Raw genomic sequence first — 22,770 nt, 5'->3', positions numbered from 1 at the left:
ATTCAATTTGATTGCATCAAACAGAAGCTTTCATTTTGGTCCTAGTATTTAGTGCCTCTATAACAGTTGTTAATCTTTTTGTTTTTAATGTTTATCTTTGAGAGAGCGAGACAGACAGAGCATGAGCAGGGGAGGAGCAGAGAGAGAGGGAGACACAGAATCTGAAACAGGTTCCAGGCTCTGAGCTGTTGCACAGAGCCCGTGAGATCATGACCTGGGCCAAAGCCGGATGCTCAACTGACTGAGCCACCCAGGCGCCCTGCCCAGCCCCCCCCTTTTTTTTTTTTAACAGAGGGAAAGGGAAACACAGGTTCTGAGCCTTGGACAGGGGAGGGAAATCTAACTAGGATTTGATAATCATTTTGTTTGTATTTATTTATTTATTTATTTATTTATATTTGTGCGAGAGAGAGAAAGAGAGAGCATGAGCAGGGGAGGGGCAGAGATAGGAGGAGAGAGAGAGAGAGAGAGAGAGAGAGAGAGAGAGAATCCCAAGCAGGCTCTGTGCCCACAGCACAGAGCCCAATACAGGGTTTGATCTCACGAACTGTGAGACCATGACCTGAGCCAAAGAGTCAGATGCTTAACTGACTGAGCCACTCAGGTGGCCCTGATTGTATTTATTTTTAAGGTCACTTTCTATTTATGGCAAGTGATTCTGGTCTTCCATTTTATGACAGTGATTAAAATATTCCTTTCTAAATAAAAGTACTTAAGAGTCTATGTCAATAAAGATATTGATAGAGCATATGGTAGGCAGATGAAGGCCAAAGTTATACAGACAGTACAAGAATGATGGTCATTTTGGAAACTCTGTTTTGATGGAAAGAGTAGTGGACATTACAGGCCATTCTAGTTGAGGAAATTGAGTCAGAAACCCCAGTCGTGGGACCTTGGGCAAATCACTTCAGCTCCCTGTAAAAGGTGGGCAGTGATGGGGAAAGTACCTGTCTTGCCCAACTGATGAGATCAAAGGTAATGATAAGGTGGGATAATTGGTAAACCTCCCGGGTGGTGCTGAGGGAGTGTGCTATACCAGCCTAAGGTGTTATTACCATTGCCCTGTGCCCATAGGATTAGTAATCATTCTTTCAAAACCAAAAGGACAGCTAATCATATCTGGATTCTTAATCCTTCAGGGCAAAACTGGCTTCTTATGGAATCACTGGAAAAAGTCTAGCGATTCTGGTGGGAATGGGAAAGATCATTGTAAGAACTGGTTACCGTTTGGTGCCGCCTCTTCTGGATAGAACTTGGAGTGGTCTGGGGCCTCAGTCTCCACCCATATCCAGACCCCTATTCTGTACTGAGTCAGATGCACACCAGGGTCTTGGGGGTGGCCTTTTGTGATGTATTGTCACTCGAAACAGGTGTTTTGCTAAACTGGGTAGGGAAAGTTCTGTAACAGATATTCTCATGGATTTGGACTCTGGGGTTCCTCTTGTGTTTAGCGTAGTAGTTTTTCCTGGAGGATTTGGATTTCTGTAGGTAGCATCCCATTGACCTGGGAAGGGAAGAGGAAATAGAAAGCTTCAGTCAGTCATTTGCTGAGCTTAGGCTTTTAAGAAAAATCTGGTAAGACCATCTGTGAAAAGAGACAATAAAATGATTTGTTCCATTCTTGATGAGGGATCACATAGATGCATGTGAAGTTAATTGATAGGAAAAGACAGTAAAACTTATTTTTTAAATCATATTAATGGCATAAAAATAGCATCAGAGTTCAAAGGGATACTAAATTCAACAGAAAAGATTTACTAAGAATTCAACAGGATTGGGGAAGACTTCTGATAGAGTAGAATGCGCTAGGTGCCAGGCTGTTTACTGAGCATTTTATAATCATTATCTCACATAACACAACAATCCCAGGAGATAGATATTATATTCCCATTTTATCCACAAGGAATAGGCTTTGTGAGGTTCATTTTTCCAGGGTCAAACAACAAGTTAACTGATAAAAATCTAATTTTATCAGAACCCAGTTCTGAGTCCAAAAATGAGCTCTTAACCACTATGATACACTGTCTATTGGAATGTCAGGCTGGGAGGAGCCTGAGAAATTTAGTTAAATCAAAACCCTTCACGTAATAGGTAAGAAAACAAGCCCAGTGTGATTTCATCCAGTTTGGCCATAGTAAAGGGTTTGTGTAGAAAACTGGTAGAAAATGGAAGAAGGGAGTGAACATACATTAAGGGTCTATATCTAGATTCATATTGTCACTTGACCGTCATACCACCCTATGAAGTAGATATTATTCTCACTTTACAGATAAGGAAACCAAGGCCTAGAAATGTTAAAGCAATTTCCCTAAAGTTCCAGGTTTATATGATACCAAAACCAAAGTTCTTCTTCCTACAACATCCTCATAACTTTCCAAGTCGAGAAAGCGAGGTCAGCTGTGAAGAAACGGGGCTAAGGGCAGTGAGGCGTCCTGAAGAGGTGTGAACAGGGAAGGATGGATTGGAGGCAGCACCTTAGGAAAGCAAACTTGGTGTGGAGAGGAGATTGAATAGGATGGACCTGAGGCAGGGGAGTGCTGCTGGGGCGGGGGGTTACTGCGGTGAAGGCTTTTGGTGACAAGCCTGGAACCAAAGGTACCAAAGGTAGTTAAGAAAGAGTAAGCCCTCAAGAGGCATAGTTAAGGGAGTACCCAAGAATTTTCAGGGTTTGGTAAAGGGAATGAACGGGAGGAAGGAGACATGGTGCTGGGGTCTTGATCCAGAAGCATTGGAGAGGGCAGCCATGCCCTAGATGGCCATGGGGAGGGCAGGAAGGATCATCTTTGGAGGGGAGGGTGAGTCGGCTGATTTTGAGGGGATAGCAAGACAAAGTCAAGTCAAGTGCCCATCAGGAAGTTGGAAAGAGATGAAGTTAGAGTTCGGGAGGAGGGTCAAAGCTGCAGATGAATATTTGGGAGCCATTAGCACTCCAGGGATCCAAGGGTGTAGGGACAGAAAGTGCATGGGGTAGAAAGCATACCCTCAGAGTTACCTGTCTCCCCGAAACATGGGACAAAACTGCATCTTAACAAAGAAAGATAAACACACACGAGTACACCCAATTTTGTCCCCTGCAAGTTTGCTTGCACACTCGTGTCAGTGTGGCATAATAGTGAGAAATCTAGATCTGATTGCCCCTCCTTTCTCTAGCAAGGCTGGGTTTAGAAGCCCTAAGAGGAAAGGCACATATCTGGAACAAATGTCTGGCATTGATCAAGTTGTGGGACAGACGTCAGCCCAGAGGAGGTGTTTTGCTCTCCCTCTCACCCACCTCCCTTCCTTTCTTGCCCCTCAGTTCCTGCTCCCCCATCTCCAGGTCCTTGCCCATTTTGTCTTACCTAAAATTCCCAAATACACTCTTTGGTAATCTCCTCGCTGTCTGCCAACAGGGTGCCGCTTCGGTCGGATCGCATGTAGAAGCCATTGGGTGCCAGGACTGTGAGCAAGTTGCTCCCATGAAGCTCTATACAGAAGTTGAGCGCGAACTTTCCCCAAGGGCGAAAGGTGCCAAAGGACGTTATTGACCAGAAGGATCCACCCTGTGCTGAGGAGGGAAGAGCTCAGGTCAGTGCCCTATTCAGGACAAAGTTCTCCAACAGTACAGCCTCAGGAGGCTCCTGGGAAGCATGCCAACCCTCCCTGACTACCCTACCCTGCCTGTGTTGGCAGGTCCCCCTACGGAAACACAGGAGGGCTGGGTTTTGTTCTGCCGACCCATTCTCGGGGGGGGGGGGTCTTGAAGTGTGAAAACAAACAGAAACTCTGTTTCTCCTTTTATGGTGAGTAGGGTCTGAGCAGCAGGCCCTGAAGTCTGAGTTGGGGCCAAGGCAGGGCTAGACTCTGACCCCAGGGATGAAGAGGAGCTCCTCACCCTGGAAGTGGTAGATGCCTTGGCGGCAAGGCAGCAGGTGAATGCAGTCAGGCTGATCCATATTGCACTTCATCAGGTCGTGCTCTGATGAGGTGCCCACATACCCATAACGACCTCGCAATACGAGGAAGGGACGGTTAGCTAATCGAATCCCAAATTCCTCATTTGGGCCTAAAAGAAACAGAAAGGAGTTATCTGGATGAGCTGCTTCTAGATGCCTTCACCGATAGAAGCAGGAAGAGGGGCCCTAATTGTAAGGTGTTGTCAATACTTTAACAATTTTTGAACACCTACTATGTGCTGGGTTGTATGCTAGGTGCTTATGAAATGTTTGTGAAAGCACTTGTGGAACCTGAGAAATGTTGATGTTCTTCCTTCCTTTGAGATGTATGAGACTATTTAATCCTCACGATAATCCTGTGAGGCAGGCAGGTTGGATATCACTTCCATTGATAATGGAGCCAATGAAACTGAGGCTCCAAGAGGTGGTTTGCCCAAGCGATGACAAAAAATCAGTGACTCAGCAAATATACAGACCCAAATCTTCTGGCTCCAACTCCAGTGCTCTTTCTGTCATATCTCAGCTCCCTCTGAAAGCATCTCTGACTTGGAATAACCTGGCAGGAAGGCTGTTGTGCTTACCTGGAATGGTGGCTTTGGCCATCAGCAGGCCATTGTCTATGATGCCCAAGAAGCGTCCATTGGGAGCCTGCAGGATAATCCTGCCGCAGTTCCAGTGCATGTAGAAGAAGGTGCCAGGCTCCATTGGGTGCCCATTAGCTACCACTGTCCTGTGGTGCCTCTGGAGAGATGATAGGGAGCAGAGAGGGGAAACAAGGACTGAAAATCTCAGCTTTCTTCCCAGCGTTTCTATTCCTAGACCCTTTCCCACGTACCACCCACTAGCTTTCTTCATTCTCCCTACCCTGGGAGGGTATGCTTTATGCTTTCCCATCCTTTTTGGAAAACGTATTGTGGCCTTAGCTCTCCCACTTCCCCAGTTTGCTATTTCCCAGAGCCCATTATTAAAAAGGGACCTGGATATCCATATGGAGAGAAATAGTCCTCAGCCCAGACTCCAAAATCATTTCAAAATGGATCATAGACATAAAAATGAAAGCCAAACAATGAAATGTCTACAAGAAGACACGGGAAATTCTTTGCAACTTTGGGACAGGCAGTGATTTATTGGGATGAAAACTCACTAACCATTTATAAAATGGAGAAATTGGTACCTCATCAAAATTAAAAACTTGCTGCTCAAAAGACACTTGTAAGCAAATGAAAAGGCAAGCCACAGATTGGGAGGAAACACAACACATATATTTGGCAAAGAACTTGACTTCAGAACATAGAAAGAACTCTCAAAACTCAATAATAAGATAAACAACCCAGTGACAGATGGGCAAAAGATGTGAACAGACACCTCACAGAGAAGATCTACAAATGGCCAGTAAGCACATGAAAAGATACTCAACATTATTAATTATAAGGGAGATGCAAATTAAAGCCACAGTAAGATGTCACGACATACCTACTAGAGTGGCTAAAATTAAAAAGACAGACATCACGATGAGGATGTGGAGTGATTAGAACCCTCATACATTACTGGCAAGAATGTAAAATTGTATACTCACTTTCGAACACTAACATTTTCTTAAAAATATAAATGCACGTTGATCACGTGACCCAACATTTCGACTGCTAGGTACTTGCCTTAAGATAACTAAAAATACAGGCCCACAAAAAAACTTGTACACAGATGTTCATAGTAACTTTATTCATAATAGCCCACACTGGAAACAACTCAAGGGTTCATCGACAAGCAAATGGATAAGCAAATTACGTTTGTGTTTATGAGTACTAGTATGGAACACTACTCAGCAATAAAAAGGAACAAACCAGTGGTACACAGATCATGAATCTCACAAACGTTATGCTGATGGAAGAATACATACTGCAACCCCATGCGATTCCATTTATATGAAATTCTAGAATAGACAAATCTAATCTATAGTGACAGAATACATAAAAGGGAAAAGAGGGAATTTCTGTGGAGATAGAAATATTCTCTAACTTGTGATTGTGGCATACTTGCATAGGTATATATATATTTGTCAAAACTTATTGTATGCTTAAAAGTGGTACATTCTATTGTAAATAAATTCTGCCTCAAAAAAGTAAATTTTTTTTAAGAGGCCCTATTGGATAAAATTGGGCCCATTGGTTGAAAATTGATATGGGCCTCCATTGTTCACTTCAGCATCTAGTCACTTGCCTTGAAGAAGGAGAAAGTACGTCTAGAATGAGAGAACTCAGGGATCAAGGGTTCTCTTGCTCAGAAGGCCAAGGTCTTACCTGGGCTAGGTAGCAGCCATTTGCTGCACGAAGCTGCAGGGTGAGGCTCTCGTTGTCACATTCAAACTGGAACAAGGACATTGGGGTTACGTGCTCAGAGGCAGCATATACCTCAACATCTGCAGAGAAAGAATACGTCAGAGGGAGAGTCTGGTCTCACCCTCAGTGTCAGCCCCTCCTCCACGATTTATGGCTGGGGTTCCCTCTGTTTGCCCCCCTCAGCTTTCATCCCCTTCTGGACCATAGGAGCTTGGAAAGACCCAGGCTACTTTCCCCTAAAGCCCATGACCCTGGCCTTATCACCCTGCTCCATGGCACAAGAGATCTTCTTGGGATCCCAGCACATTCAAAAATCTTTGCTGATCCCAAACATATTTTTCTCTTTTCAGCAGCCAGCTCTCCCTCCCTCCACAGCAGTGTTGAACCCAGCACTTGCCATAGATGATGGAGAGGAACTTCCGAGTCTTTGACCTGAGGCTGACCCACGTCGGACAGCGCTGTAGGATGAACCACTCCTCACCCCTATGGGGACTGGAGCCCAGGCCCAGGAGCAGACGTGTGCCCTGTGGATACAATATGCCTCCTTCTCCATCGCTCAGTGCCACGAGCCCTCCAGGCCGCACTTGCATGTGAAAAGCTGTCTGTGATGAGGGTTGGGGGGCCAGCCGGTCTAAGTGGGACAAGAAGAAGTGTGTTGAGGTCTCCAGGTGGTAGCATCCATCTTGGAAATGCAACAGGAAGCCACATTCCTCCAGGCAGGGCACTGGCGCATCCACCCAGACGCGGCCCGTGGTAGTGTCAGCCCGGGCATAGCAGTGGTTAATGGGGCTGTAGAGGATCACGTGGACATGCAGAGCTGGCCGGGGGGTCCACATGTGGTAAGCCGAGAGGACCCTGGAGTTGCAGAACACATCTTCACCATCAGACTCCAGATAACGACCACTAATAATGCACTGGAGAGTCCACTTGCCATTGCGGTGGAAACGCAGTAGGAAGCATCCATGGTGGCTGGTCCTTGGCCGGCCATAGGATAGACTGCCATCTGCCTCGCATAGGAGGTAGAGGCCCTGAAAGCTCCTTAGTCGTACAACAGCCTGTGCGTCGTGTTGATTGCTCACCAAGATCTCCCAGGTCTAGAGGCATTGGGAGGAAGAAGGAAATCAGTACTGCCACATGACTAGGCCAGGGAGCCCTACCACCATCACCCCTGGCATCACTCCAGAACCTTCCTTGGGACCAACCACCTTCTCCTCCCCGTCAGCCTCCTTGTGGTCAGCTCTTACACCCTCTCATCCAACAGTAATCAAAAGATTTCAGGGGGCCTCTATTCCTGGAATCAGAGCGCTTCTCAAGATTCCAAGAGAAACTCTAAATGCTTACTTCTTCCAGGTACCAGAAGGTAAACTTCCCTCTCTCTTACTTGGTGACTTCCTTCAATACCTAATTTTCCAAGAAGTGTTTTGGTTTCAATGTTACTTTCCTCTTCCTCACTGTTGCCCCTGGAAAGCACACTAGCCACACTCCCATCCCCAAAGCCCACCTCGCCAGCATGGCAGGAGAAGAGCAAGACCTCTTACAGGTGGGTCCAGGCTCCAGGGATAAGGATGGGAACACACACAGTTGAGATGCAATTGTCTGGTTCAGCTGTGATCAACCCTGTTCTAAACAAGGACCTTGCTACCGCCTCACTCTGTTGTACTGTTGCAGGGCTGCCTATACCCCTTTCTAAAATGAGCTCTCCTAGGCTTGTAGAGTACCCCATCCCTGAACTACAACCAGAACAGAATCATAGGCCTTGCCGTCACTCCACTTGTCCAACTTCCCTTGGACGCCCACAATTTTGCCTTCCAGCCTGGGCTGTTATGTCGCCTCTTTGTGATGACACAACCACTCTGTATTGGGATGGAAGGAAGAGAGCAGCCAGGGAAGACTAGGAAGGAAGGGCTAACGCTTTGTCTCTCGGAACAGGTTTAGAGAGGGGGAGACGGAGCAGTGGAGACCTGTGACCAAAAGCCTGGGGTAGGAGGCTCTCAGCCTGACAATGTCAAAGGCTGGGAAGATGATTAGGCTGAGAGTGTACCCCTGCCACCACCGCGTGTGCGCACACAGACACATGGACACACGCACACGCTCACAAGAGCTTGGCCATTGGGAAAAATGGCTCCAGTACAGGTTTGCTTTGTTACCTGTCTCCGGCCCAAACCCCTCGCAGTAGCAGTGACTATATTCTTATACGTCTCATAAGTGAGGTAGGATCCTGCCCAGCTGATGAGCCCAACCCTTAGCTCCTCAGGCTTGGGGCTTTGCGTCCACTCCACGTCATCCATGGGGCCGGCACCACACGTGATGACTCTGTCCGGCCCAGCCTTCCCCCCAGTGGTGCAGTTCCACAGGCCATAGGGCCTAGAATCAGGCCTGTAGTACCCACCAGAAGACGTTCCCAGAGGGAACTTCTCAGGCAGAGGCTGGGCTAGGGCCCAGCGCCTCTGTGACCCGGGAGCATTGTGACTGTGAGGGCTGCCTCTTATCCATAGTGGGGAAAGGGCACTGGCACAGCAGTGTCAATCTACAGCCCAGAGGAAGTGGGTCTAGGGCCTTGGGCATTAACCTCCTCACATGACTCCAGGCACCGAGGTCGGCTGAACAAAGACTGGGCATCAGAACTTTGGCCTGTACCAGTGATAGCCCATGACTACAGGCAAGTCCTTCTCCTTCTTCATGTCTGTTCCCCATTTTAATGGCGGGGTAAAAACCAACCTCTTTCCACCCTCCGAAATGAGTTCTGCTTGGCTCCCTTGGGACTCAAGTGTTTTTAAAGTTCAAGATATCCAAGAAAAATCGATTAACTTTTACAGCCCTTGGGAGGATGAGGCCAAAATGTCCCAGAAGGTGCTTTTCAGGAAGTGTGAGGAAACCCTAGACAGATAACCAGCAAGGATCATATTACTCATATTAATCAGAAAGGGCTGGCTTAGAGCAGGGTAAGGAAAATGCCCTAGGTGGGGAGAGCACTGGGCATCTTCCTCATAATCCCCAGCCGCACTGCTGCTGGGCAGCCAGCGAGTGCTGGCCCTCAGGATATGAGCCCTTGCCCTCAAAGGGTCTCTGTTGGCCAACGGCCATTTCCTCTGTAGGAAAAGCCCCTACAGGGCTCATTTCCTACAAAGCTCACGGAGAAAATCAGTGAAGAACATGGAGGAATTGACAACATCAAAGGAGAAAGGCAAGAGGAAATAATGGTGGTGATGGTGGTTTTTGCTTAAGCTTTGCTGGGATTCAAAGAACGGGCAGAGTAAACCACACTTGGAAAATAGCCCACACTCCTGGTTCCATTCATATGCTTTCTTATTCCCCGTGGTGGGAGTAGGGGAGTAGAGGGCAGGGTTGTCTTCCCAGGTAGAAAGAGTTCCAGTGCAAGGTGAGGAACTGTAATTTGCAAGGCCCTACCAATGTTTTACAGAAGAAGGCTAATAGACTACGGGTGACAGAATCACCTGGGTAATCTTTAAGATGCATATTCTTGGGCTTCACACTGGTCCTGATGAATCATATTTTCTAAAGGTTATCTCGGGACCCTCTTTTTAATAAATATCCCCTCCCCCTGAATTTTAATGTGCACAGTAACCATGAAGAGCCACTGCTCTAAGTAGCTAGGAGATGGAGAGGAACAGGAAGTGTGTGATTTACAGAACCATGAGGTAGAGCCTGTTATCCTCAGCAAAGGCCCCCTGGAATTGGGGAGTGGAATTTCTTCCACTGGAACCCCCGAAGTACTGTATCCTCAAGAACAAGGAGGGAGAGGCTGAGCTAGGGGAAGGCAGCGATGTGTGTGTGCGCGCTGGGGGGAAGGGGTTGGCTGTGCAGCCTTAGCGTTGTGAGCCTCCCCCTGTCATATTGTCCCTTTGTACCCAACAACCCAGCCTCCCCCCAAACCCCGGCTTCTAGGCTACAGACAACACTGTGTACAAACCACAGCAAATTTATTACTCAATATCCAGTGCCACATCATAGCACCACCCGGAGCCCTCACCTTCCCTCCCCATCTGGCCCCAAGGGTACACCCAAAATGGAAAAAACAAAAGTAAACCCAGATCCCTGCTCCTCCTCTGGAAAAAGGGGCCTTAGCCCTGGAGGTCCCTTCCACAGGCTCCAGCAGGCAGGAGAGTGGACCCCTCCGTGCCCGGAGAGCGAGGCTCCAGGCTCCAACGACAGAGAGAACATGCAGGCAGGAGCAGGAGCAGAGGCCTGTGTCTGTGGGAGAGGAGGAGTGGGAGGGAAGGGCACTGCCTGAGGAGTCCGGGAATCTGGTCATCCCGGGATGCACGCGGGAGCTTCCGGGCAGCAGGGGCCGGCCCCTGGTTTGCTAGCGCTTCGACAGCTCATGGGACAGCCAGTCCAGCCCATCATACAGGCCTGTGCCTTGGGTGGCACAGGTGGCCTGGACGTACCACTGTGGGGAGAAGGAAAGAAAGGTCAGTAGCAGGGAAGACAAGGGGATGCCTTTCCTCCTGGCCCCAGCCTGTGGCTCCCCTGGGAGAGGCAGGACCCTCACCGTGCGGCTGCGCAAGTGCTGCAGCCCCAGCTTGTCGGTCAGCTCGCTCACGGGCATGGCATTAGGCATGTCCTGCTTGTTGGCAAACACCAGCAGCACCGCATCCCGCAGCTCGTCTTCCTGCAGCTGAGAGAGACGAAGGGGATGGAATCTGGAGCCCTAGCAGGGTCTCCAGGCTTCCTCCTCCCTGCTGTGGAGGGAGCCCCCCCTTCTACCTTCCAGCATATTTGTGGGGAAGAATGTAATATTGTGCAGTCTGCTGCTGAACACAAGACGCAGACTCATAAATCAGCTTGAGGCCATCTGGCCCGAAGTCCAGAGCCTTTTTCTAATGACTTGCCCTAGTCCAAGTGACAACATTTCCAAATGGAAAACCAAGAATGAAGAATGTAAGATGAAGTTTCTCTCCACGACATATAATCCTCCTTTCCCTGCCAACTTCTCAGAGGCGAAGCCATAAGAAATCAGTTTCCTGACAAGGAAAAAGTCAGTCCTATACTTTTCACCTGACTCAAATTCAAAACAGGGTGAGATACTCCTTGTGTCGGTGTCACAAAGAGAAACATGTTCAAGGCCTGTGAGGCATTTCCTGACTTTCACACTGGCACAGAGATGTCAGAGCTCTGCCTCCAAACCAGGGCTCAGTTCCCAGTGCTCTAGGGGCTCACCATCTTCTGGAGCTCATCAGCAGATTCCTGGACCCGCTCTCGGTCATTACTGTCCACTACGAAGATGAGGCCCTGGGTGGGAAGGAAGAAAGAAAGGGCGAGCAATTACTCCCACCTGGGACATACCCTAGTCTGGCTTTCTTCTTCCCATCTTTGTGTCCAAACCCTTCTCATCTAAACTTTCACAAGGCTCTGCAAACATCCTGGCACAAACTGGAGACACCCTGCCCGGGATACAGCCTCTGCCCTCAGGCAAGCAGTGTGGCTAGGAGAGGTGCAAGGGAACAGGGAAAGACTTGTTGAGACTTAAATGAGGCAGCATGAGGGCGCCTGGCTGTTTCGGTCGGTAGTATGTGTGACTCTTGATCCTGGAGTTGAGTTGAAGCCCCACACTGGGGGTAAAGCTTACTTAAAAAAATAAAATAAAATAAAATAAATAGGGGCACCAGGGTAGCTTAGTTAGTTAAATGTCCACTCTTGATTTCTGCTCAGGTCATGATCTCACCGCTCCTGAGTTTGAGCCCCTTGTCTGGCTCTGCACTGACAGCACGGGTCCTGCTTGGGATTCTCTCTCTCAAAATAAATAAATAAACTTAAAAAAAAAAAAAAAGTAAATAAGACAGGATGGACCCAGAACCCTGCTTGTCAGGAGAGTGTAGGGTGGCTAAGTCTCAGAAGACTAATAATGCCAGTTCTGAAGGACGAGTAGAGGCAAGCCTACAAACACAGATAGAAGGAGGTGAAGGGTTTTTTTCCTGGCTTGGGGGCCCAGCCTAGGCCAACATCTCAGTCTTTGCAGTCCTAACACCTTTTCTCGTGGGGTTGGAGAGCCCCATCCCCACCTGAGTGTTCTGGAAGTAGTGTCGCCACAGAGGCCGAATCTTGTCCTGGCCTCCCACGTCCCAGACTGTGAAACAAATGTTCTTGTATTCCACTGTTTCCACATTGAAGCCTGGAGATAATTGGAAAAAAAAAAAAAAAATGAAAACAAAGTCCTGAAAGAAAGGAACTCACTAAATCTATGTAGAGTCATCAGAGACCTAAAACCAGGAAACGATCAAGTCTGCTGGGAACAGAACCCCAGAGGACCTGCAGTCCACAGACCAGGCGGGGCTAGGTCGCATTCACCCAGCCTCCGCACTATCCAGCAAGTAAAGGTAACTGTGACCCACTTCTCAGGTAGCCGTGTCTAGTGTCAGGGTCAGCCCCTGCACAGAGATAAGGGCCTCAGGCAGAATCGCGAGCAGACCCAGAGAAGGCCTGCCGCCAGCCTCCCGCTCCTCCCGGCCTCGCCTCAGAACTCACCTATGGTGGGGATGGTGGTGACAATCTCCCCCAACTTCAGTTTGTAAAGGATTGTGGTCTTGCCAGCTGCATCCAAGCCAACTGCAAAGGAGAGGGGCAGAGGGCTGGAGACGGGAGCGAGGGAGCCCTCTAGAGACCAGGGAAGGGGAGAGGCCAGGACAGCCGATGGAGACGGGGGCGGAGAGCCCCTGCGCCTGCAGGTGCGCGCTGTTATCTGCCTTCGAGGCCTTGAGGGCGGTCTGATGGTGAACACCAACTCCAGCCCCAAAGCGGGCGAGGGGCTGAAGAGGGCTAGTGGGTAAAGGGCATAAGAGGAGGGCCACGCTCCTTTTAAAAGTCGTCTCCAAGGGCGGAATCCTCCCTTCTTACCAGCCGGGCTGGGGCGTAGGGAGCTTCACCCCACCCAGGCCCGCAGCTCCCAAGCTCAGGCCCCGGGGTCGGCGCTGCAGACCGCGAGCCGCCCGAGAACAGTGACCCCGGCGGGGGGTGGGGGTGGTTAGGAGGTGGGTGACTCAGGGTCAGAGACCAGGCTGAGCCGGGATCGGAGGGATGCGGGGGCGGGAGGACTCCGCGGGGGCCGACGCTCCGGTCCGGGCCGCGCGCGCTTGATCTGCCTCACCCATGAGGATCCGCATCTGCTTCTTCCCGAAGATCCGCGAAAAGAGCGCGGACACGGTGAGGCCCATGGCGGGGCCGGGGGAGGGGGTGCGGGCACGGACGCGGGGTGCGGGCTGGAACCGGCCGGCTGCTGGGGGATGGGGCGCAGCAGCAGAAGGAGGAGGCTCCGCCGCCGCCTCCGCGCGTCCCGGCCCGCCCTACGTCATCGCGGGCCCGCCCCCGCCAGGGCCCCGCCCCCTCCCCGCCCCTTCCCCACCCCCAGGCTACCTCTCCGGCAAATTCTGAAGCTAAGCGAGTCCCCGCATCCTTGCTGAATCCGGCGCCGGCTTTAAAGAGTGAAGGGTCTGGGTCTCTCCGTTTCAAGAGCGCTGGCAGGTCTATGGCTGCTTCACCGGCAGCCCGAGCGGGGTCGAGGAAAGTCTACAGTGCTCCACACGGCCCCCGACCCCTAGCTTAACTGGCCGGCCTTTCGGCTTTGGTTTGTCGCGTCCAGCCCACCCTGCGCTCCGGTGTAGCTTTTGCGAACTAGCATTATCGACTGTATGCACCACCCTCCGAGGGGAGCGGAAGGTCGATGCAAGTATCTTACTCCTCTATTTGGCCCTCTCAGCGCCCAGAGAGAGGCTTTGAGCGTGGCAGGTGGTTCAAGTGACCCTAGAATCTCGAGAGGAGTGCGCCGGAGGTGGAAAAAGAAGGTGCCCTAGTGCTAGCTGGACTTCTTGGTTTTCCAATCAGCAGAACCTTCTCCTACGTGCTGGAGAACTCCACCTTCGCCTCCATGGTTCCAGACACAACACCTTTCAGTTGATCCACGCAGCTTTTCTGAAGCTTCTTTACTTTCCCACAGACCTGAGAATCCGGATTTTTAATGCACACCTATCCAGGATTTTATGAGACTCTTGTGGCCCTAGACTCCAAGAGCTTCAGAAGTAATTTCCCCACTCAGCAACAGAGGGGAAATAGCAGGAAAGGAATTTAAGTTTCTTCTATGAGAGAGGCTGGGTCAGTGCCTGGCACATAATACATGCTTAGCAAATATGATACTTGCTGGTTTGAACGGACTAAAAGGATGCTCACTGGAGCAAGGACAAGCGATTTGAAACCGGATTGCCAGTTGGCTTCTGGAATCAATTGCTTATGAACTGGACATGGTGAGGTGAGCTGAGAATCAGAAAACCTTCATTAATTCACCTATTCAACAAATATTGAATGCCTACTATGTACCATTGTTCATGTCTCAGTTCAAATCTCACCCCCCCCCCGCCCCCCTTTTGAGGGTTTGGCTTCAACAATCCTCATAACTTGTTATTTTCTGTAAAAGGAGACCAATATCTGCCCTATCTCATGAGGTGATGGTGAATATTAAAATTATGAGACTATCTGAATGTTCTGTATGTTTCAGGTGGATGTTATCTGGGCCACTAAGAAATTGGGTCTGAAAATACCTCCAGGGTCTGTCCCAAACTGACCTGAAAAGTCTGTAAAGAGAATACACTTTGGGCACCAGGTAGGAGTGAGTCTAAGACTTTCCTTTACTCTTTAGCCATATACTTGCATTCCTAAGAAGGCTTTTTACAAGGTTGAAGAGTGCATTTAAAAGAGTTCCAATATAATAACACAACTAGAACTGACTGAGTCAGGTCAGTTTTACATCTTGAACTTACTTATTTATTTATGAGGGGGTAGGGGCAGAGAGAGAATCCCAAGAAGGCTCTGCATTGTCAGCACAGAGACTGATGCAGAGCTTGATCTCACCAATGGTGAGATCTCGACCGGAGCTGAAATCAGGAATCAGATGATTAGCCGACTGAGGCACCCCAATCTTTAGCTCTTTTAATTAGACTCTTTTTCTCCATCCCTGTTGTCATTGCCCTATTTCACTATCATCTCTTCCTCAGGACAGAAATAGCCTCCTTACCAGTCTCCTGCCCCTTGGTATCTTTACCCCGTCATACAAATCTTGATGATGCTACTCAATATTAAAATCCTTTAGTGTCTTAGCACTCAAGATAAAAATTGAAATGCCTTGGGGTACCTGGGTGGCTCAGTCGGTTGAGTGTCTGACTTCGGCTCAGGTAATGATCTCAGAGTTTGTGGGTGCGAGGCCCATGTGTGGCTCTGCTCTGACAGCTTAGAGCCTGGAGCCTGCTTCAGATTCTGTGTCTCCGTCTGCCTCTTTGTCCCTCCACTACTTGTTCTCTCTCTTTCTCTCAAAAAGTAAATAAACATTAAAAAAATTAAAACAAATTAAAAAATGCCTTAATTTAGGTACCTATCTATTGGGCCAGCCTCATCTATTGCCACCTCCTTCACCCTAAGCTACGGCCATGAAGTGATTCTCAATGCTTCCTGGGTGAGCCAGGCTCTCTGATGCCCTAGGAGTCCTTGCAATCATTTTCCTCTGCCTGGAATGCTTGTTTCCCTCATCTTTAGTTAGATCACTACACATGCTTCAACAACCCAAGTATTTTTCCTGAGAACCTTCTCTTCTTACTCTAGACAGGCCTCCCTCCTAACTCCCATACCACTTTGAATAAACCCAAACATAGTCATGAGAGCAGGACTTGTGTTTGCACCTCGGGTTTTTCATTAGATGGGGGATCCGTGAGGGCAGAACCTTGTCTCTCCATGGTAATCACCAGGAGCAGCGCTTGGCATGTTGAGAGTTGGACAGATATAGATAGAATTCCTAGCTGTGTGACCTTGGGCATGTTATTTAGCCTCTGTGTCTCATGTTTGCACCCACTGAGCAGAACAATTGTGAGGGCTAAATACTAAAACTCTTGCGAAGGTCCTGAAATATACTTGGCACATAGGACGGAGGTCTTGGCTATAGGGTGCCGTCTACATGCATTTGTTGAATCAACACAACAGAACTCAGGAAGGGTGCTAATAATTATACTAGATGCCTAGGAGTTGCCAAAACTGTCCCGTCAAGGGTTGAAGTTTTCATGTTCTAAAAGGGAGTCTTAATTGTTGATCTTTAGAGACAAAGGTGCTGAGCCGCAAATGCGGGGCCGCGTCGCTCATCCGGGTGTTTGGTAAGGACTTAGTGCCATGTTGCCCACTCTCTCTCGCTCATCGTAACCCTAGGGTACTCCACCAAACCATAATCACTCCCGAGTTTTTGACTTCGCGGGCCCTGCGTTCAAAGCGCAGCTACGCTCTGAACCGGCTCTCTCCCACTCCCCCGGCGAGATAGCCCCACCCACCTCGCGCCCGCTGGGGGCGGAACCTGATGCGTCGCGGTGTCGTCACTTCCAGCGGACCCGGAAGCGTCGTTCTCGGGCAGCTCTACTTAGGAAGTCTTGATGGGGTTACGTTCGGTTTAAACTCTTGGCCGATCGTGGGCTGAGGGCCGTCTGGGACTGCTGTGACCCGGGCAGGCAAGGAGCTCGGAGCAGCCTCTGAGACAGTACAGGCGAGCCCTCGCCGTGTGCTGCTCTCGTCCCGGCGTCGCCCCGCCTCTAAGGTAGGACCCGCCCCCGCCCTCGGTGCCTGGGACCTGGCGGGCGCTTCTGCTAGGCTGCACCGTACCCGGCATCCGGTCTCGGACAGCTAGGAGGAGCGGGCGTGCGGCTGTGGGGACAAGTCTCTTTTTGTAGTTTACTGTCCCCGCCAGGGTCTTCGCGACCCTCTTCTGAGCTGCCAGAACGCTGACGTCGAGTAACCCGTTCTGAGCATGGAGAAGTTTGGGATGAATTTCGGGGGCGGACCGAGCAAGAAGGACTTGTTGGAAACCATTGAGACGCAGAAGAAGCAGCTTCTCCAGTACCAGGCACGTCTCAAGGATGTGGTCCGTGCCTATAAAAGCTTACTGAAAGAGAAGGAGGCTCTAGAGGCCAGCATTAAGGTGCTGTCGGTATCCCATGAGGCAGATGTGGGCCTCACAGGTGTCCAGCCTCCAGGCCTCACTTTTCCTGACTCTGTAGATGACCGATGCTCCACTCACAGCGAGGATAGCACCGGGACCGCCACCAGCTTGGATACTGCGGCCAGTCTCACCAGCACCAAGGGTGAGTTTGGGGTAGAGGATGACAGACTGGCTCGTGGACCACCACCTCCAAAGTCTGAAGAGGCCAACGGGTCGGAGAGTGGCGTCAGCAGTAGCAGTGGGGATGGACCGTCTGGGGGTGGGGAAGTGGACAAACGACTGCACCAGCTGAAGACTCAGTTGGCTACTTTGACCAGCTCTTTGGCTACAGTCACCCAGGAGAAGTCTCGCATGGAAGCGTCTTACCTGGCAGACAAGAAGAAGATGAAACAGGACTTAGAGGATGCCAGTAAAAAGGCAGAGGAGGAGAGGGGCCGTCTGGAGGGAGAATTGAAGGGGCTGCAGGACCAGATCGCAGAAACCAAAGCGCGGCTTATCACCCAGCAGCATGATCGGGCCCAAGAGCAGAGTGATCATGCCTTGATGCTTCGTGAGCTCCAGAAACTGCTGCAGGAGGAGAGGACCCAGCGCCAGGACTTGGAGCTTCGGCTAGAAGAGACCCGAGAAGCCCTGGCGGGGCGGGCATATGCAGCTGGTCAGATGGAAGGGTTCGAACTGCAGACCAAGCAGCTGACCCGTGAGGTGGAGGACTTGAAAGGTGAGCTGCAGGCTCTTCGAGATGAGAAGAATCGGCCTGACCCTCGGCTGCAGGAGCTTCAGGAAGAGGCCGCCTTCCTGAAGAGCCATTTCCAGGCTCAGTTGCAGCAGGAAATGAGGAAGGTAATTATTGCTCCAAACATTAGTCAGTTAGCCTGGAGTGGAAAATATTAGGGTATTTTTCTCTTTGGTAATTAGAACCAAGGGGCTGTGCTGTCAGGTTTTGATGCCATTCAGAAGGTTCCACCTTGAGCCCTGGGACATCTGTTCTGTGTGGTGTTGACGGTGTCCACAGAATGTGCTTCCAACAGGATGTGGGGTTTCTCAGTGTAGGCTGGTTTGGAGCCAGACACCTCTGAACCTCTGGGCATTGGCGTCTTACCAGCCCTGCTCTGTGAAGCAGTGTCGTGGCAGCCACGCAGTGAAAGGTAGTGTGTATACCATAGGTATATGCCTATATTTAGATAGGCCGTGGTGTATGCCTATAGGGAGGGGGGCGGGGGGGGCGGGGCAAAAGGAATTTTTGCAGAAGTCACCTCTTGTAATTGCTTCCGGTCAATTTGCCTGTTCTGGAAAGGTGTGCCATTTTACAGTGCTCCTTTCAGTGTGGAGAGAGAGAGAGAGATCCAACTGCGTTTTGAACTGCGGGAATATTGGGACAGGAAAAGAATGTCCTGTGATTTCTTAGTGGGATCTGGGGAAGCAGATGATAAACAAAAGTCACACACTTCATGTGCGAGCTTGGTGTATGATGGGGGAAAGTGGAGGCGCTAAAGCAGAACAACAGCAGATACACAGAGGTTCTTAATACTGTTCGGTTTACTGTTGGGATGAGCACTGGGTGTTGTATGGAAACCAATTTGACAACAAATTATATTACAAAAATGCCGTTTGGTAGAATGTATCTCTGGCAGCAGAACCCAGGCAGGTTATAGGAACTTTGGTTAGCTTCTGCATCAACAGAAAAATCCCCGGTTCCCATTCTTGCCAGGCCATTCCCATCCTATGACCCTCTTGCTCCCTTCTCTTGCTTTCTCAAAGATTGCCGTAGGGCTTTGTGACTTTTCTGGATGCGTTTCCATCTGCTCCGTTGTTTTCCAGACAGCCCTTGCAGAAGATCAACTACGCCAGCAATCTCAGGTGGAAGAACAGAGGGTGGCGGCCCTGGAGAATCAAATATCCGAGGTGTCGGAACTGCTGGGCACCTATGAGAAAGCCAAGCAGAAGGACCAGCTGGCCATCCAGAAGCTAAAGGAGCGCATTCTGCAGCTGGACCTGGAGAACAAGACCCTGGCTCTGGCAGCCTCCAGCCGGTCCCCTCTCGACGGCCATGGAGAGGAGTCCAGTCTGGACGTCAATGTCCTGAAGGATAAGATGGAGAAGCTGAAGAGGCTGCTGCAGGTTGCAGCCAGGAAAAGCCAGGTGACCCTGGATGTGGAGAAGCTCTGTGACCTGGAGATAATGCCCAGCTCAGAGGCTGCCGACGGGGAGAAGGCCTCTGTGCTCTACTACCAACAGGAGCTGAAACAGCTGAAGGAGGAGTTCGAGAGGTACAAGATGAGGGCCCAGGTCGTCCTCAAGAGCAAGAACACCAAAGACGGTAATCTGGCCAAGGAGCTGGAGGAAGCCCAGGAACAGCTTGCGGAACTGAAGGAGAAGTATATCTCCCTGCGGCTGTCCTGCGAGGAGCTCGAGCGCCAGCACCAGCAGGAGGCTGAGGACTGGAAGCAGGAGCTGGCCCGGCTGCAGCACCTCCACCGGCAGGAGCTGGAGCGCAGCCAGCTGGACTTCCGGGACCGCACGCTGAAGCTGGAGGAGGAGCTGCACAAGCAGCGGGACCGGGCCCTGGCCGTGCTGGCCGAGAAGGACTTGGAGCTGGAGCAGCTGCGCTCTGTGGCCTTGTCCTGCGGGCTTCCAGGGCGCAGGAGCCCCGTGGGTGGCGGGGGGCCCGGGGACCCGGCTGACGCGTCTTCCCCAGACAGCCTGACCCAGGCGCTGCAGCTGGCTGCGGCCAGTGAGCCCACTTTCTTCCTGTATGCCGAGCAGTTGGCCCGCAAGGAGGTGGAGATCACATCGCTGAGGAAGCAGAGACACAGGCTGGAGGTCGAGGTGCATCAGCTGCAGGACCGGCTGCTGGAGGAGGGGGAGCGCCATCGCGAGGAGGTTGGAGCGCTGCAGAGCCACATCGAGAAGAATATCCGGGACCAGAGTAGGGAGGGAGCCAACCTGGAGTACCTCAAAAACATCATCTACCGCTTCCTGACCTTGCCTGACACCCTGGGCCGCCAGCAGACGCTCACGGCCATCCTGACTATCTTGCATTTCAGTCCAGAGGAGAAACAAGTGATAATGCGTCTCCCAACCAGTGGTAGCTGGTGGCCTTCTGGCAAGAGATGATGCCATTTTCACTGACTCCTCAAATTTCTGTGCCTCTTACGTGGGAAGGGACAGACTGGTTTCTACCGCCTCTTCTCTTACATTATCGTTTTTTTCTTCACTGTGTATTGAAATGGGAGAGTCTTAATTGTGGGACGGGATTTTTCTGCCAAATGCCATTAATGCCACATTATCCTGGGGCCCTAGAGATACTGGAAGAGTCCCAACATCTTGGGGTGGTGTGTTTGTGAGGGGAAGAGGGGGAGAGAGATGAAGGTTGAGAAGTGCCAAAGTTGGGGAAGTGGTGAGAATCTTTTAAAATAAGACTTTTTGTTTGAGTATTATGCTCCTAGCGCAGAACCAGGAGTAAATGTGACTCCAAAGGGAGTTCAGTTATTTCTAAACACTCTCGGGACCAGCCGTTTACTCCCCATCTCGTCACAATCTGAGTCTGGTCCACCACTGCCCCAATTTTCTGGGGACGTAAATCCAGGCTGGAGAGGGATCAAGAAGTTTCAGATAGTGGCAGATTGTCCACTATTATCCACACATTCTTCAGTCCTGGAACTGGGAGGCTTGGTCTACTTGGGACTGGATAACGACCTAATCTGGACAAAACACATCACTGTGACCATCCTGTAGGGGGCGCTGAGCACCACTTCGGTCTTCGGGATTTCCTGAGTAGCCTGCTTTTGGCCTGGGTAGGGATATGTTAGGTCTCTCACATTTGACCCTGCCTTAACCTGTCTGCCTAAGAGTGGGCTGAGATGAATGACTTTGCTGTCTTTTCCTCAGCGTTGAACTTTGATTAAGAAAAAAACCCGAGCTTCTTATGAGAGTGGTCAGATTGGGAAACTCTGACCCTGTCTGGATACAAAGAAATAGCTCAGAGATTTACAACCTCGCCCCTCCCCAGCTGTTTCTGCCCTTATAGGACAGGGAAGAGGAGGGGGATTTGCTGATTCCAGAAGATTGCTGTGACTCTCACAGGAAAGGGTGGAAATTCAGCCAAGGGCCTGGAGTAAATTCATTCTGGCTAAATCTCCATGTCCCTGCAGCCAGGGTGTTCATGGGTTATTGTCACCAGGGTATTTTGCCTTTAGGGGTTAATATAGTTACAGTACACAATCCTTGTCTTTCCTACATGCGTCACTATAATTTTCCCTCCTTCCTGCAATTTTTTATATTTGGTCTTGTGTAAGTAGGTTTATTCTGCACTTCAGGAAAGGGGGCTTCAGGCATCTGGAAAGGGGGAACTCAGAAAAGTTGGGTTCAAACAGTATCAGTTCCCCTATTTTTTCCTTTCCCCATCTTCTCTTGCTGGTTATAGAGATCTTTGGACCCCAAAGACCGGTGCTTTGCCACTGACTGGACTAATGTATATCCTTCTGTTATGTCATCATAGAGATCTGCTTTGTGAGGGTTTGGGATGCAGGAGACTTTGATGAAATGTTCTCATTGGGAGGCTGGGTGACCTGCACTATCTATAAATAGCAGACTTAATGAAACAGATGCGATGTGTCCAAGTGATAAACTGTGGAATCATTAAATCTGAACAGCCCGACCTGTGTGCTTTCTTAATGGTATACACACACACACACACACACACACACACACACAGAGTGAATGTAAATAGTGAATGAAAAGGATGGAAATAACATGTCTCCATGCTTTACCTCAATTACAAAACAAATTTTTTAGCCTGGAATTACGGGTATTTGTGTGTAAGCAGCCACACTGGAAAAAGCTTTCTCATGGGTTTAGTGGGCAGGCTTAAAACTTCCATAATTGCTGCTTGAAACTTTTTAGAGTTAATCCGTTTATTGAACGCTTTATTATGCTTCAAGTTAGGGTTCATGGTATCCTGGGAACGTTTCTCAGGATTGCAAGCTAAAGTAAATCATCATCGTCATCTTTTAACTGATCCCCTTAAATGTAGCTTATATTCTGATTCCTCTCTCTGGTGGTTTTGGACAGCATAGAAAGATCCATAGTCCCAGCTGCTTTCCCAGGACTAGTAATTCCGGGGCTTTTGACTTTTGAGTAGATACCACATGGGGAAAGAAGCAAGTCAAGTTTTGATTAATGATTAAAAAATAATTTTTTAATGTTTATTCATTTTTGAGAGACAGAGCACAGTAGTGTGGGTCAGAGAGAGAGGATCTGGAGATCCTCTGAAGAGAATCTGAAGCAAGGTCCAGGCTCTGAGCTGTCAGCACAGAGCCTGATGCAAGGCTCGAACTCACGAACCGTGAGATCAGGACCTGAGCTGAAGTCGGACGCTTAACCAACTGAGCCACCCAGGCGCCCCTCTGATTAATAATTTTTAAAGTATTAATATTCATAAGCCTGTGAATGCTCCCAACTGAAATGGATAAAGCTTGCTCCCTTCCTACCCTTAAGAAGTTCATTGTCTTCCCACATTTTCCTC

The 22,770-nt window shown here is 49.9% G+C and overlaps 3 protein-coding genes across 28 annotated transcripts in view; 1 reads left to right on the top strand and 2 right to left on the bottom strand.

Moving 5' to 3' along the window:
- Positions 1–1,123: 1,123 nt before the first annotated feature.
- Positions 1,124–8,710, bottom strand: FSCN3 (fascin actin-bundling protein 3). Of its 2 annotated transcripts, none has more exons than XM_042971508.1 (7): positions 8,416–8,710; positions 6,666–7,362; positions 6,230–6,348; positions 4,514–4,673; positions 3,872–4,042; positions 3,339–3,539; positions 1,124–1,504 (listed from the first exon to the last, which is right to left on the bottom strand). In XM_042971508.1, exons 1-7 carry the CDS (start codon positions 8,554–8,556, stop codon positions 1,272–1,274), a joined length of 1,722 nt encoding a protein of 573 aa, XP_042827442.1. In that variant the 5' UTR covers positions 8,557–8,710; the 3' UTR covers positions 1,124–1,271. The 2 variants fall into 2 exon arrangements, with proteins under 2 accessions (XP_042827442.1, XP_007089982.1); XM_007089920.3 differs by having other exon boundaries at positions 1,331–1,504; positions 3,339–3,544; positions 8,416–8,707.
- Positions 8,711–10,192: 1,482 nt separating this feature from the next.
- ARF5 (ADP ribosylation factor 5) lies at positions 10,193–13,560 on the bottom strand. Its single transcript, XM_042971522.1, has 6 exons — positions 13,374–13,560; positions 12,755–12,835; positions 12,292–12,401; positions 11,450–11,521; positions 10,782–10,907; positions 10,193–10,679 (listed from the first exon to the last, which is right to left on the bottom strand). The coding sequence occupies exons 1-6, from the start codon at positions 13,438–13,440 to the stop codon at positions 10,593–10,595; spliced, it is 543 nt and encodes a 180-aa protein (XP_042827456.1). The 5' UTR covers positions 13,441–13,560; the 3' UTR covers positions 10,193–10,592.
- Positions 13,561–14,777: 1,217 nt separating this feature from the next.
- Positions 14,778–22,770, top strand: part of GCC1 (GRIP and coiled-coil domain containing 1) — a 58,505-nt gene continuing 50,512 nt past the window's right edge. For 23 of the 25 annotated variants that reach the window (XR_006212380.1, XR_006212382.1, XR_006212386.1 and 20 more), the window contains exon 1: positions 14,778–14,879. Coding sequence is in view for 1 of the 25 variants with exons in the window: in XM_007089918.3 (XP_007089980.2) it covers positions 17,055–18,086; positions 19,065–20,360 (2,328 nt within the window). In the remaining 24 variants the exon portion in view is untranslated. Of the gene's footprint in view, positions 14,880–16,406; positions 18,087–19,064; positions 20,466–22,770 lie in introns of those variants that run through there. The other 2 variants (XR_006212400.1, XM_007089918.3) reach the window with 2 other exon arrangements.

This window comes from Panthera tigris, chromosome A2, assembly GCF_018350195.1.
Source record: "Panthera tigris isolate Pti1 chromosome A2, P.tigris_Pti1_mat1.1, whole genome shotgun sequence".
NCBI classification, from domain to species: domain Eukaryota; kingdom Metazoa; phylum Chordata; class Mammalia; order Carnivora; family Felidae; genus Panthera; species Panthera tigris.
Note: the sequence above shows the minus strand (reverse complement) of the source record. Positions and strands in the feature narration are given on the sequence as shown.

Excerpts from the sequence above, each read along its gene's own strand:
- FSCN3 (XM_042971508.1), bottom strand. The coding sequence starts at position 8,556 with ATGGATGACGTGGAGTGGACGCAAAGCCCCAAGCCTGAGGAGCTAAGG. Across the intron at positions 6,349-6,665 it reads GTTCCTCTCCATCATCTATG|ATGTTGAGGTATATGCTGCC; the intron begins GCAAGTGCTGGG and ends CTTTCTCTGCAG. Across the intron at positions 4,043-4,513 it reads GGCCAAAGCCACCATTCCAG|GCCCAAATGAGGAATTTGGG; the intron begins GTAAGCACAACA and ends TGTTTCTTTTAG.
- ARF5 (XM_042971522.1), bottom strand. The coding sequence starts at position 13,440 with ATGGGCCTCACCGTGTCCGCGCTCTTTTCGCGGATCTTCGGGAAGAAG. Across the intron at positions 12,836-13,373 it reads GCAGATGCGGATCCTCATGG|TTGGCTTGGATGCAGCTGGC; the intron begins GTGAGGCAGATC and ends TCTCCTTTGCAG. Across the intron at positions 12,402-12,754 it reads CACCACCATCCCCACCATAG|GCTTCAATGTGGAAACAGTG; the intron begins GTGAGTTCTGAG and ends AATTATCTCCAG.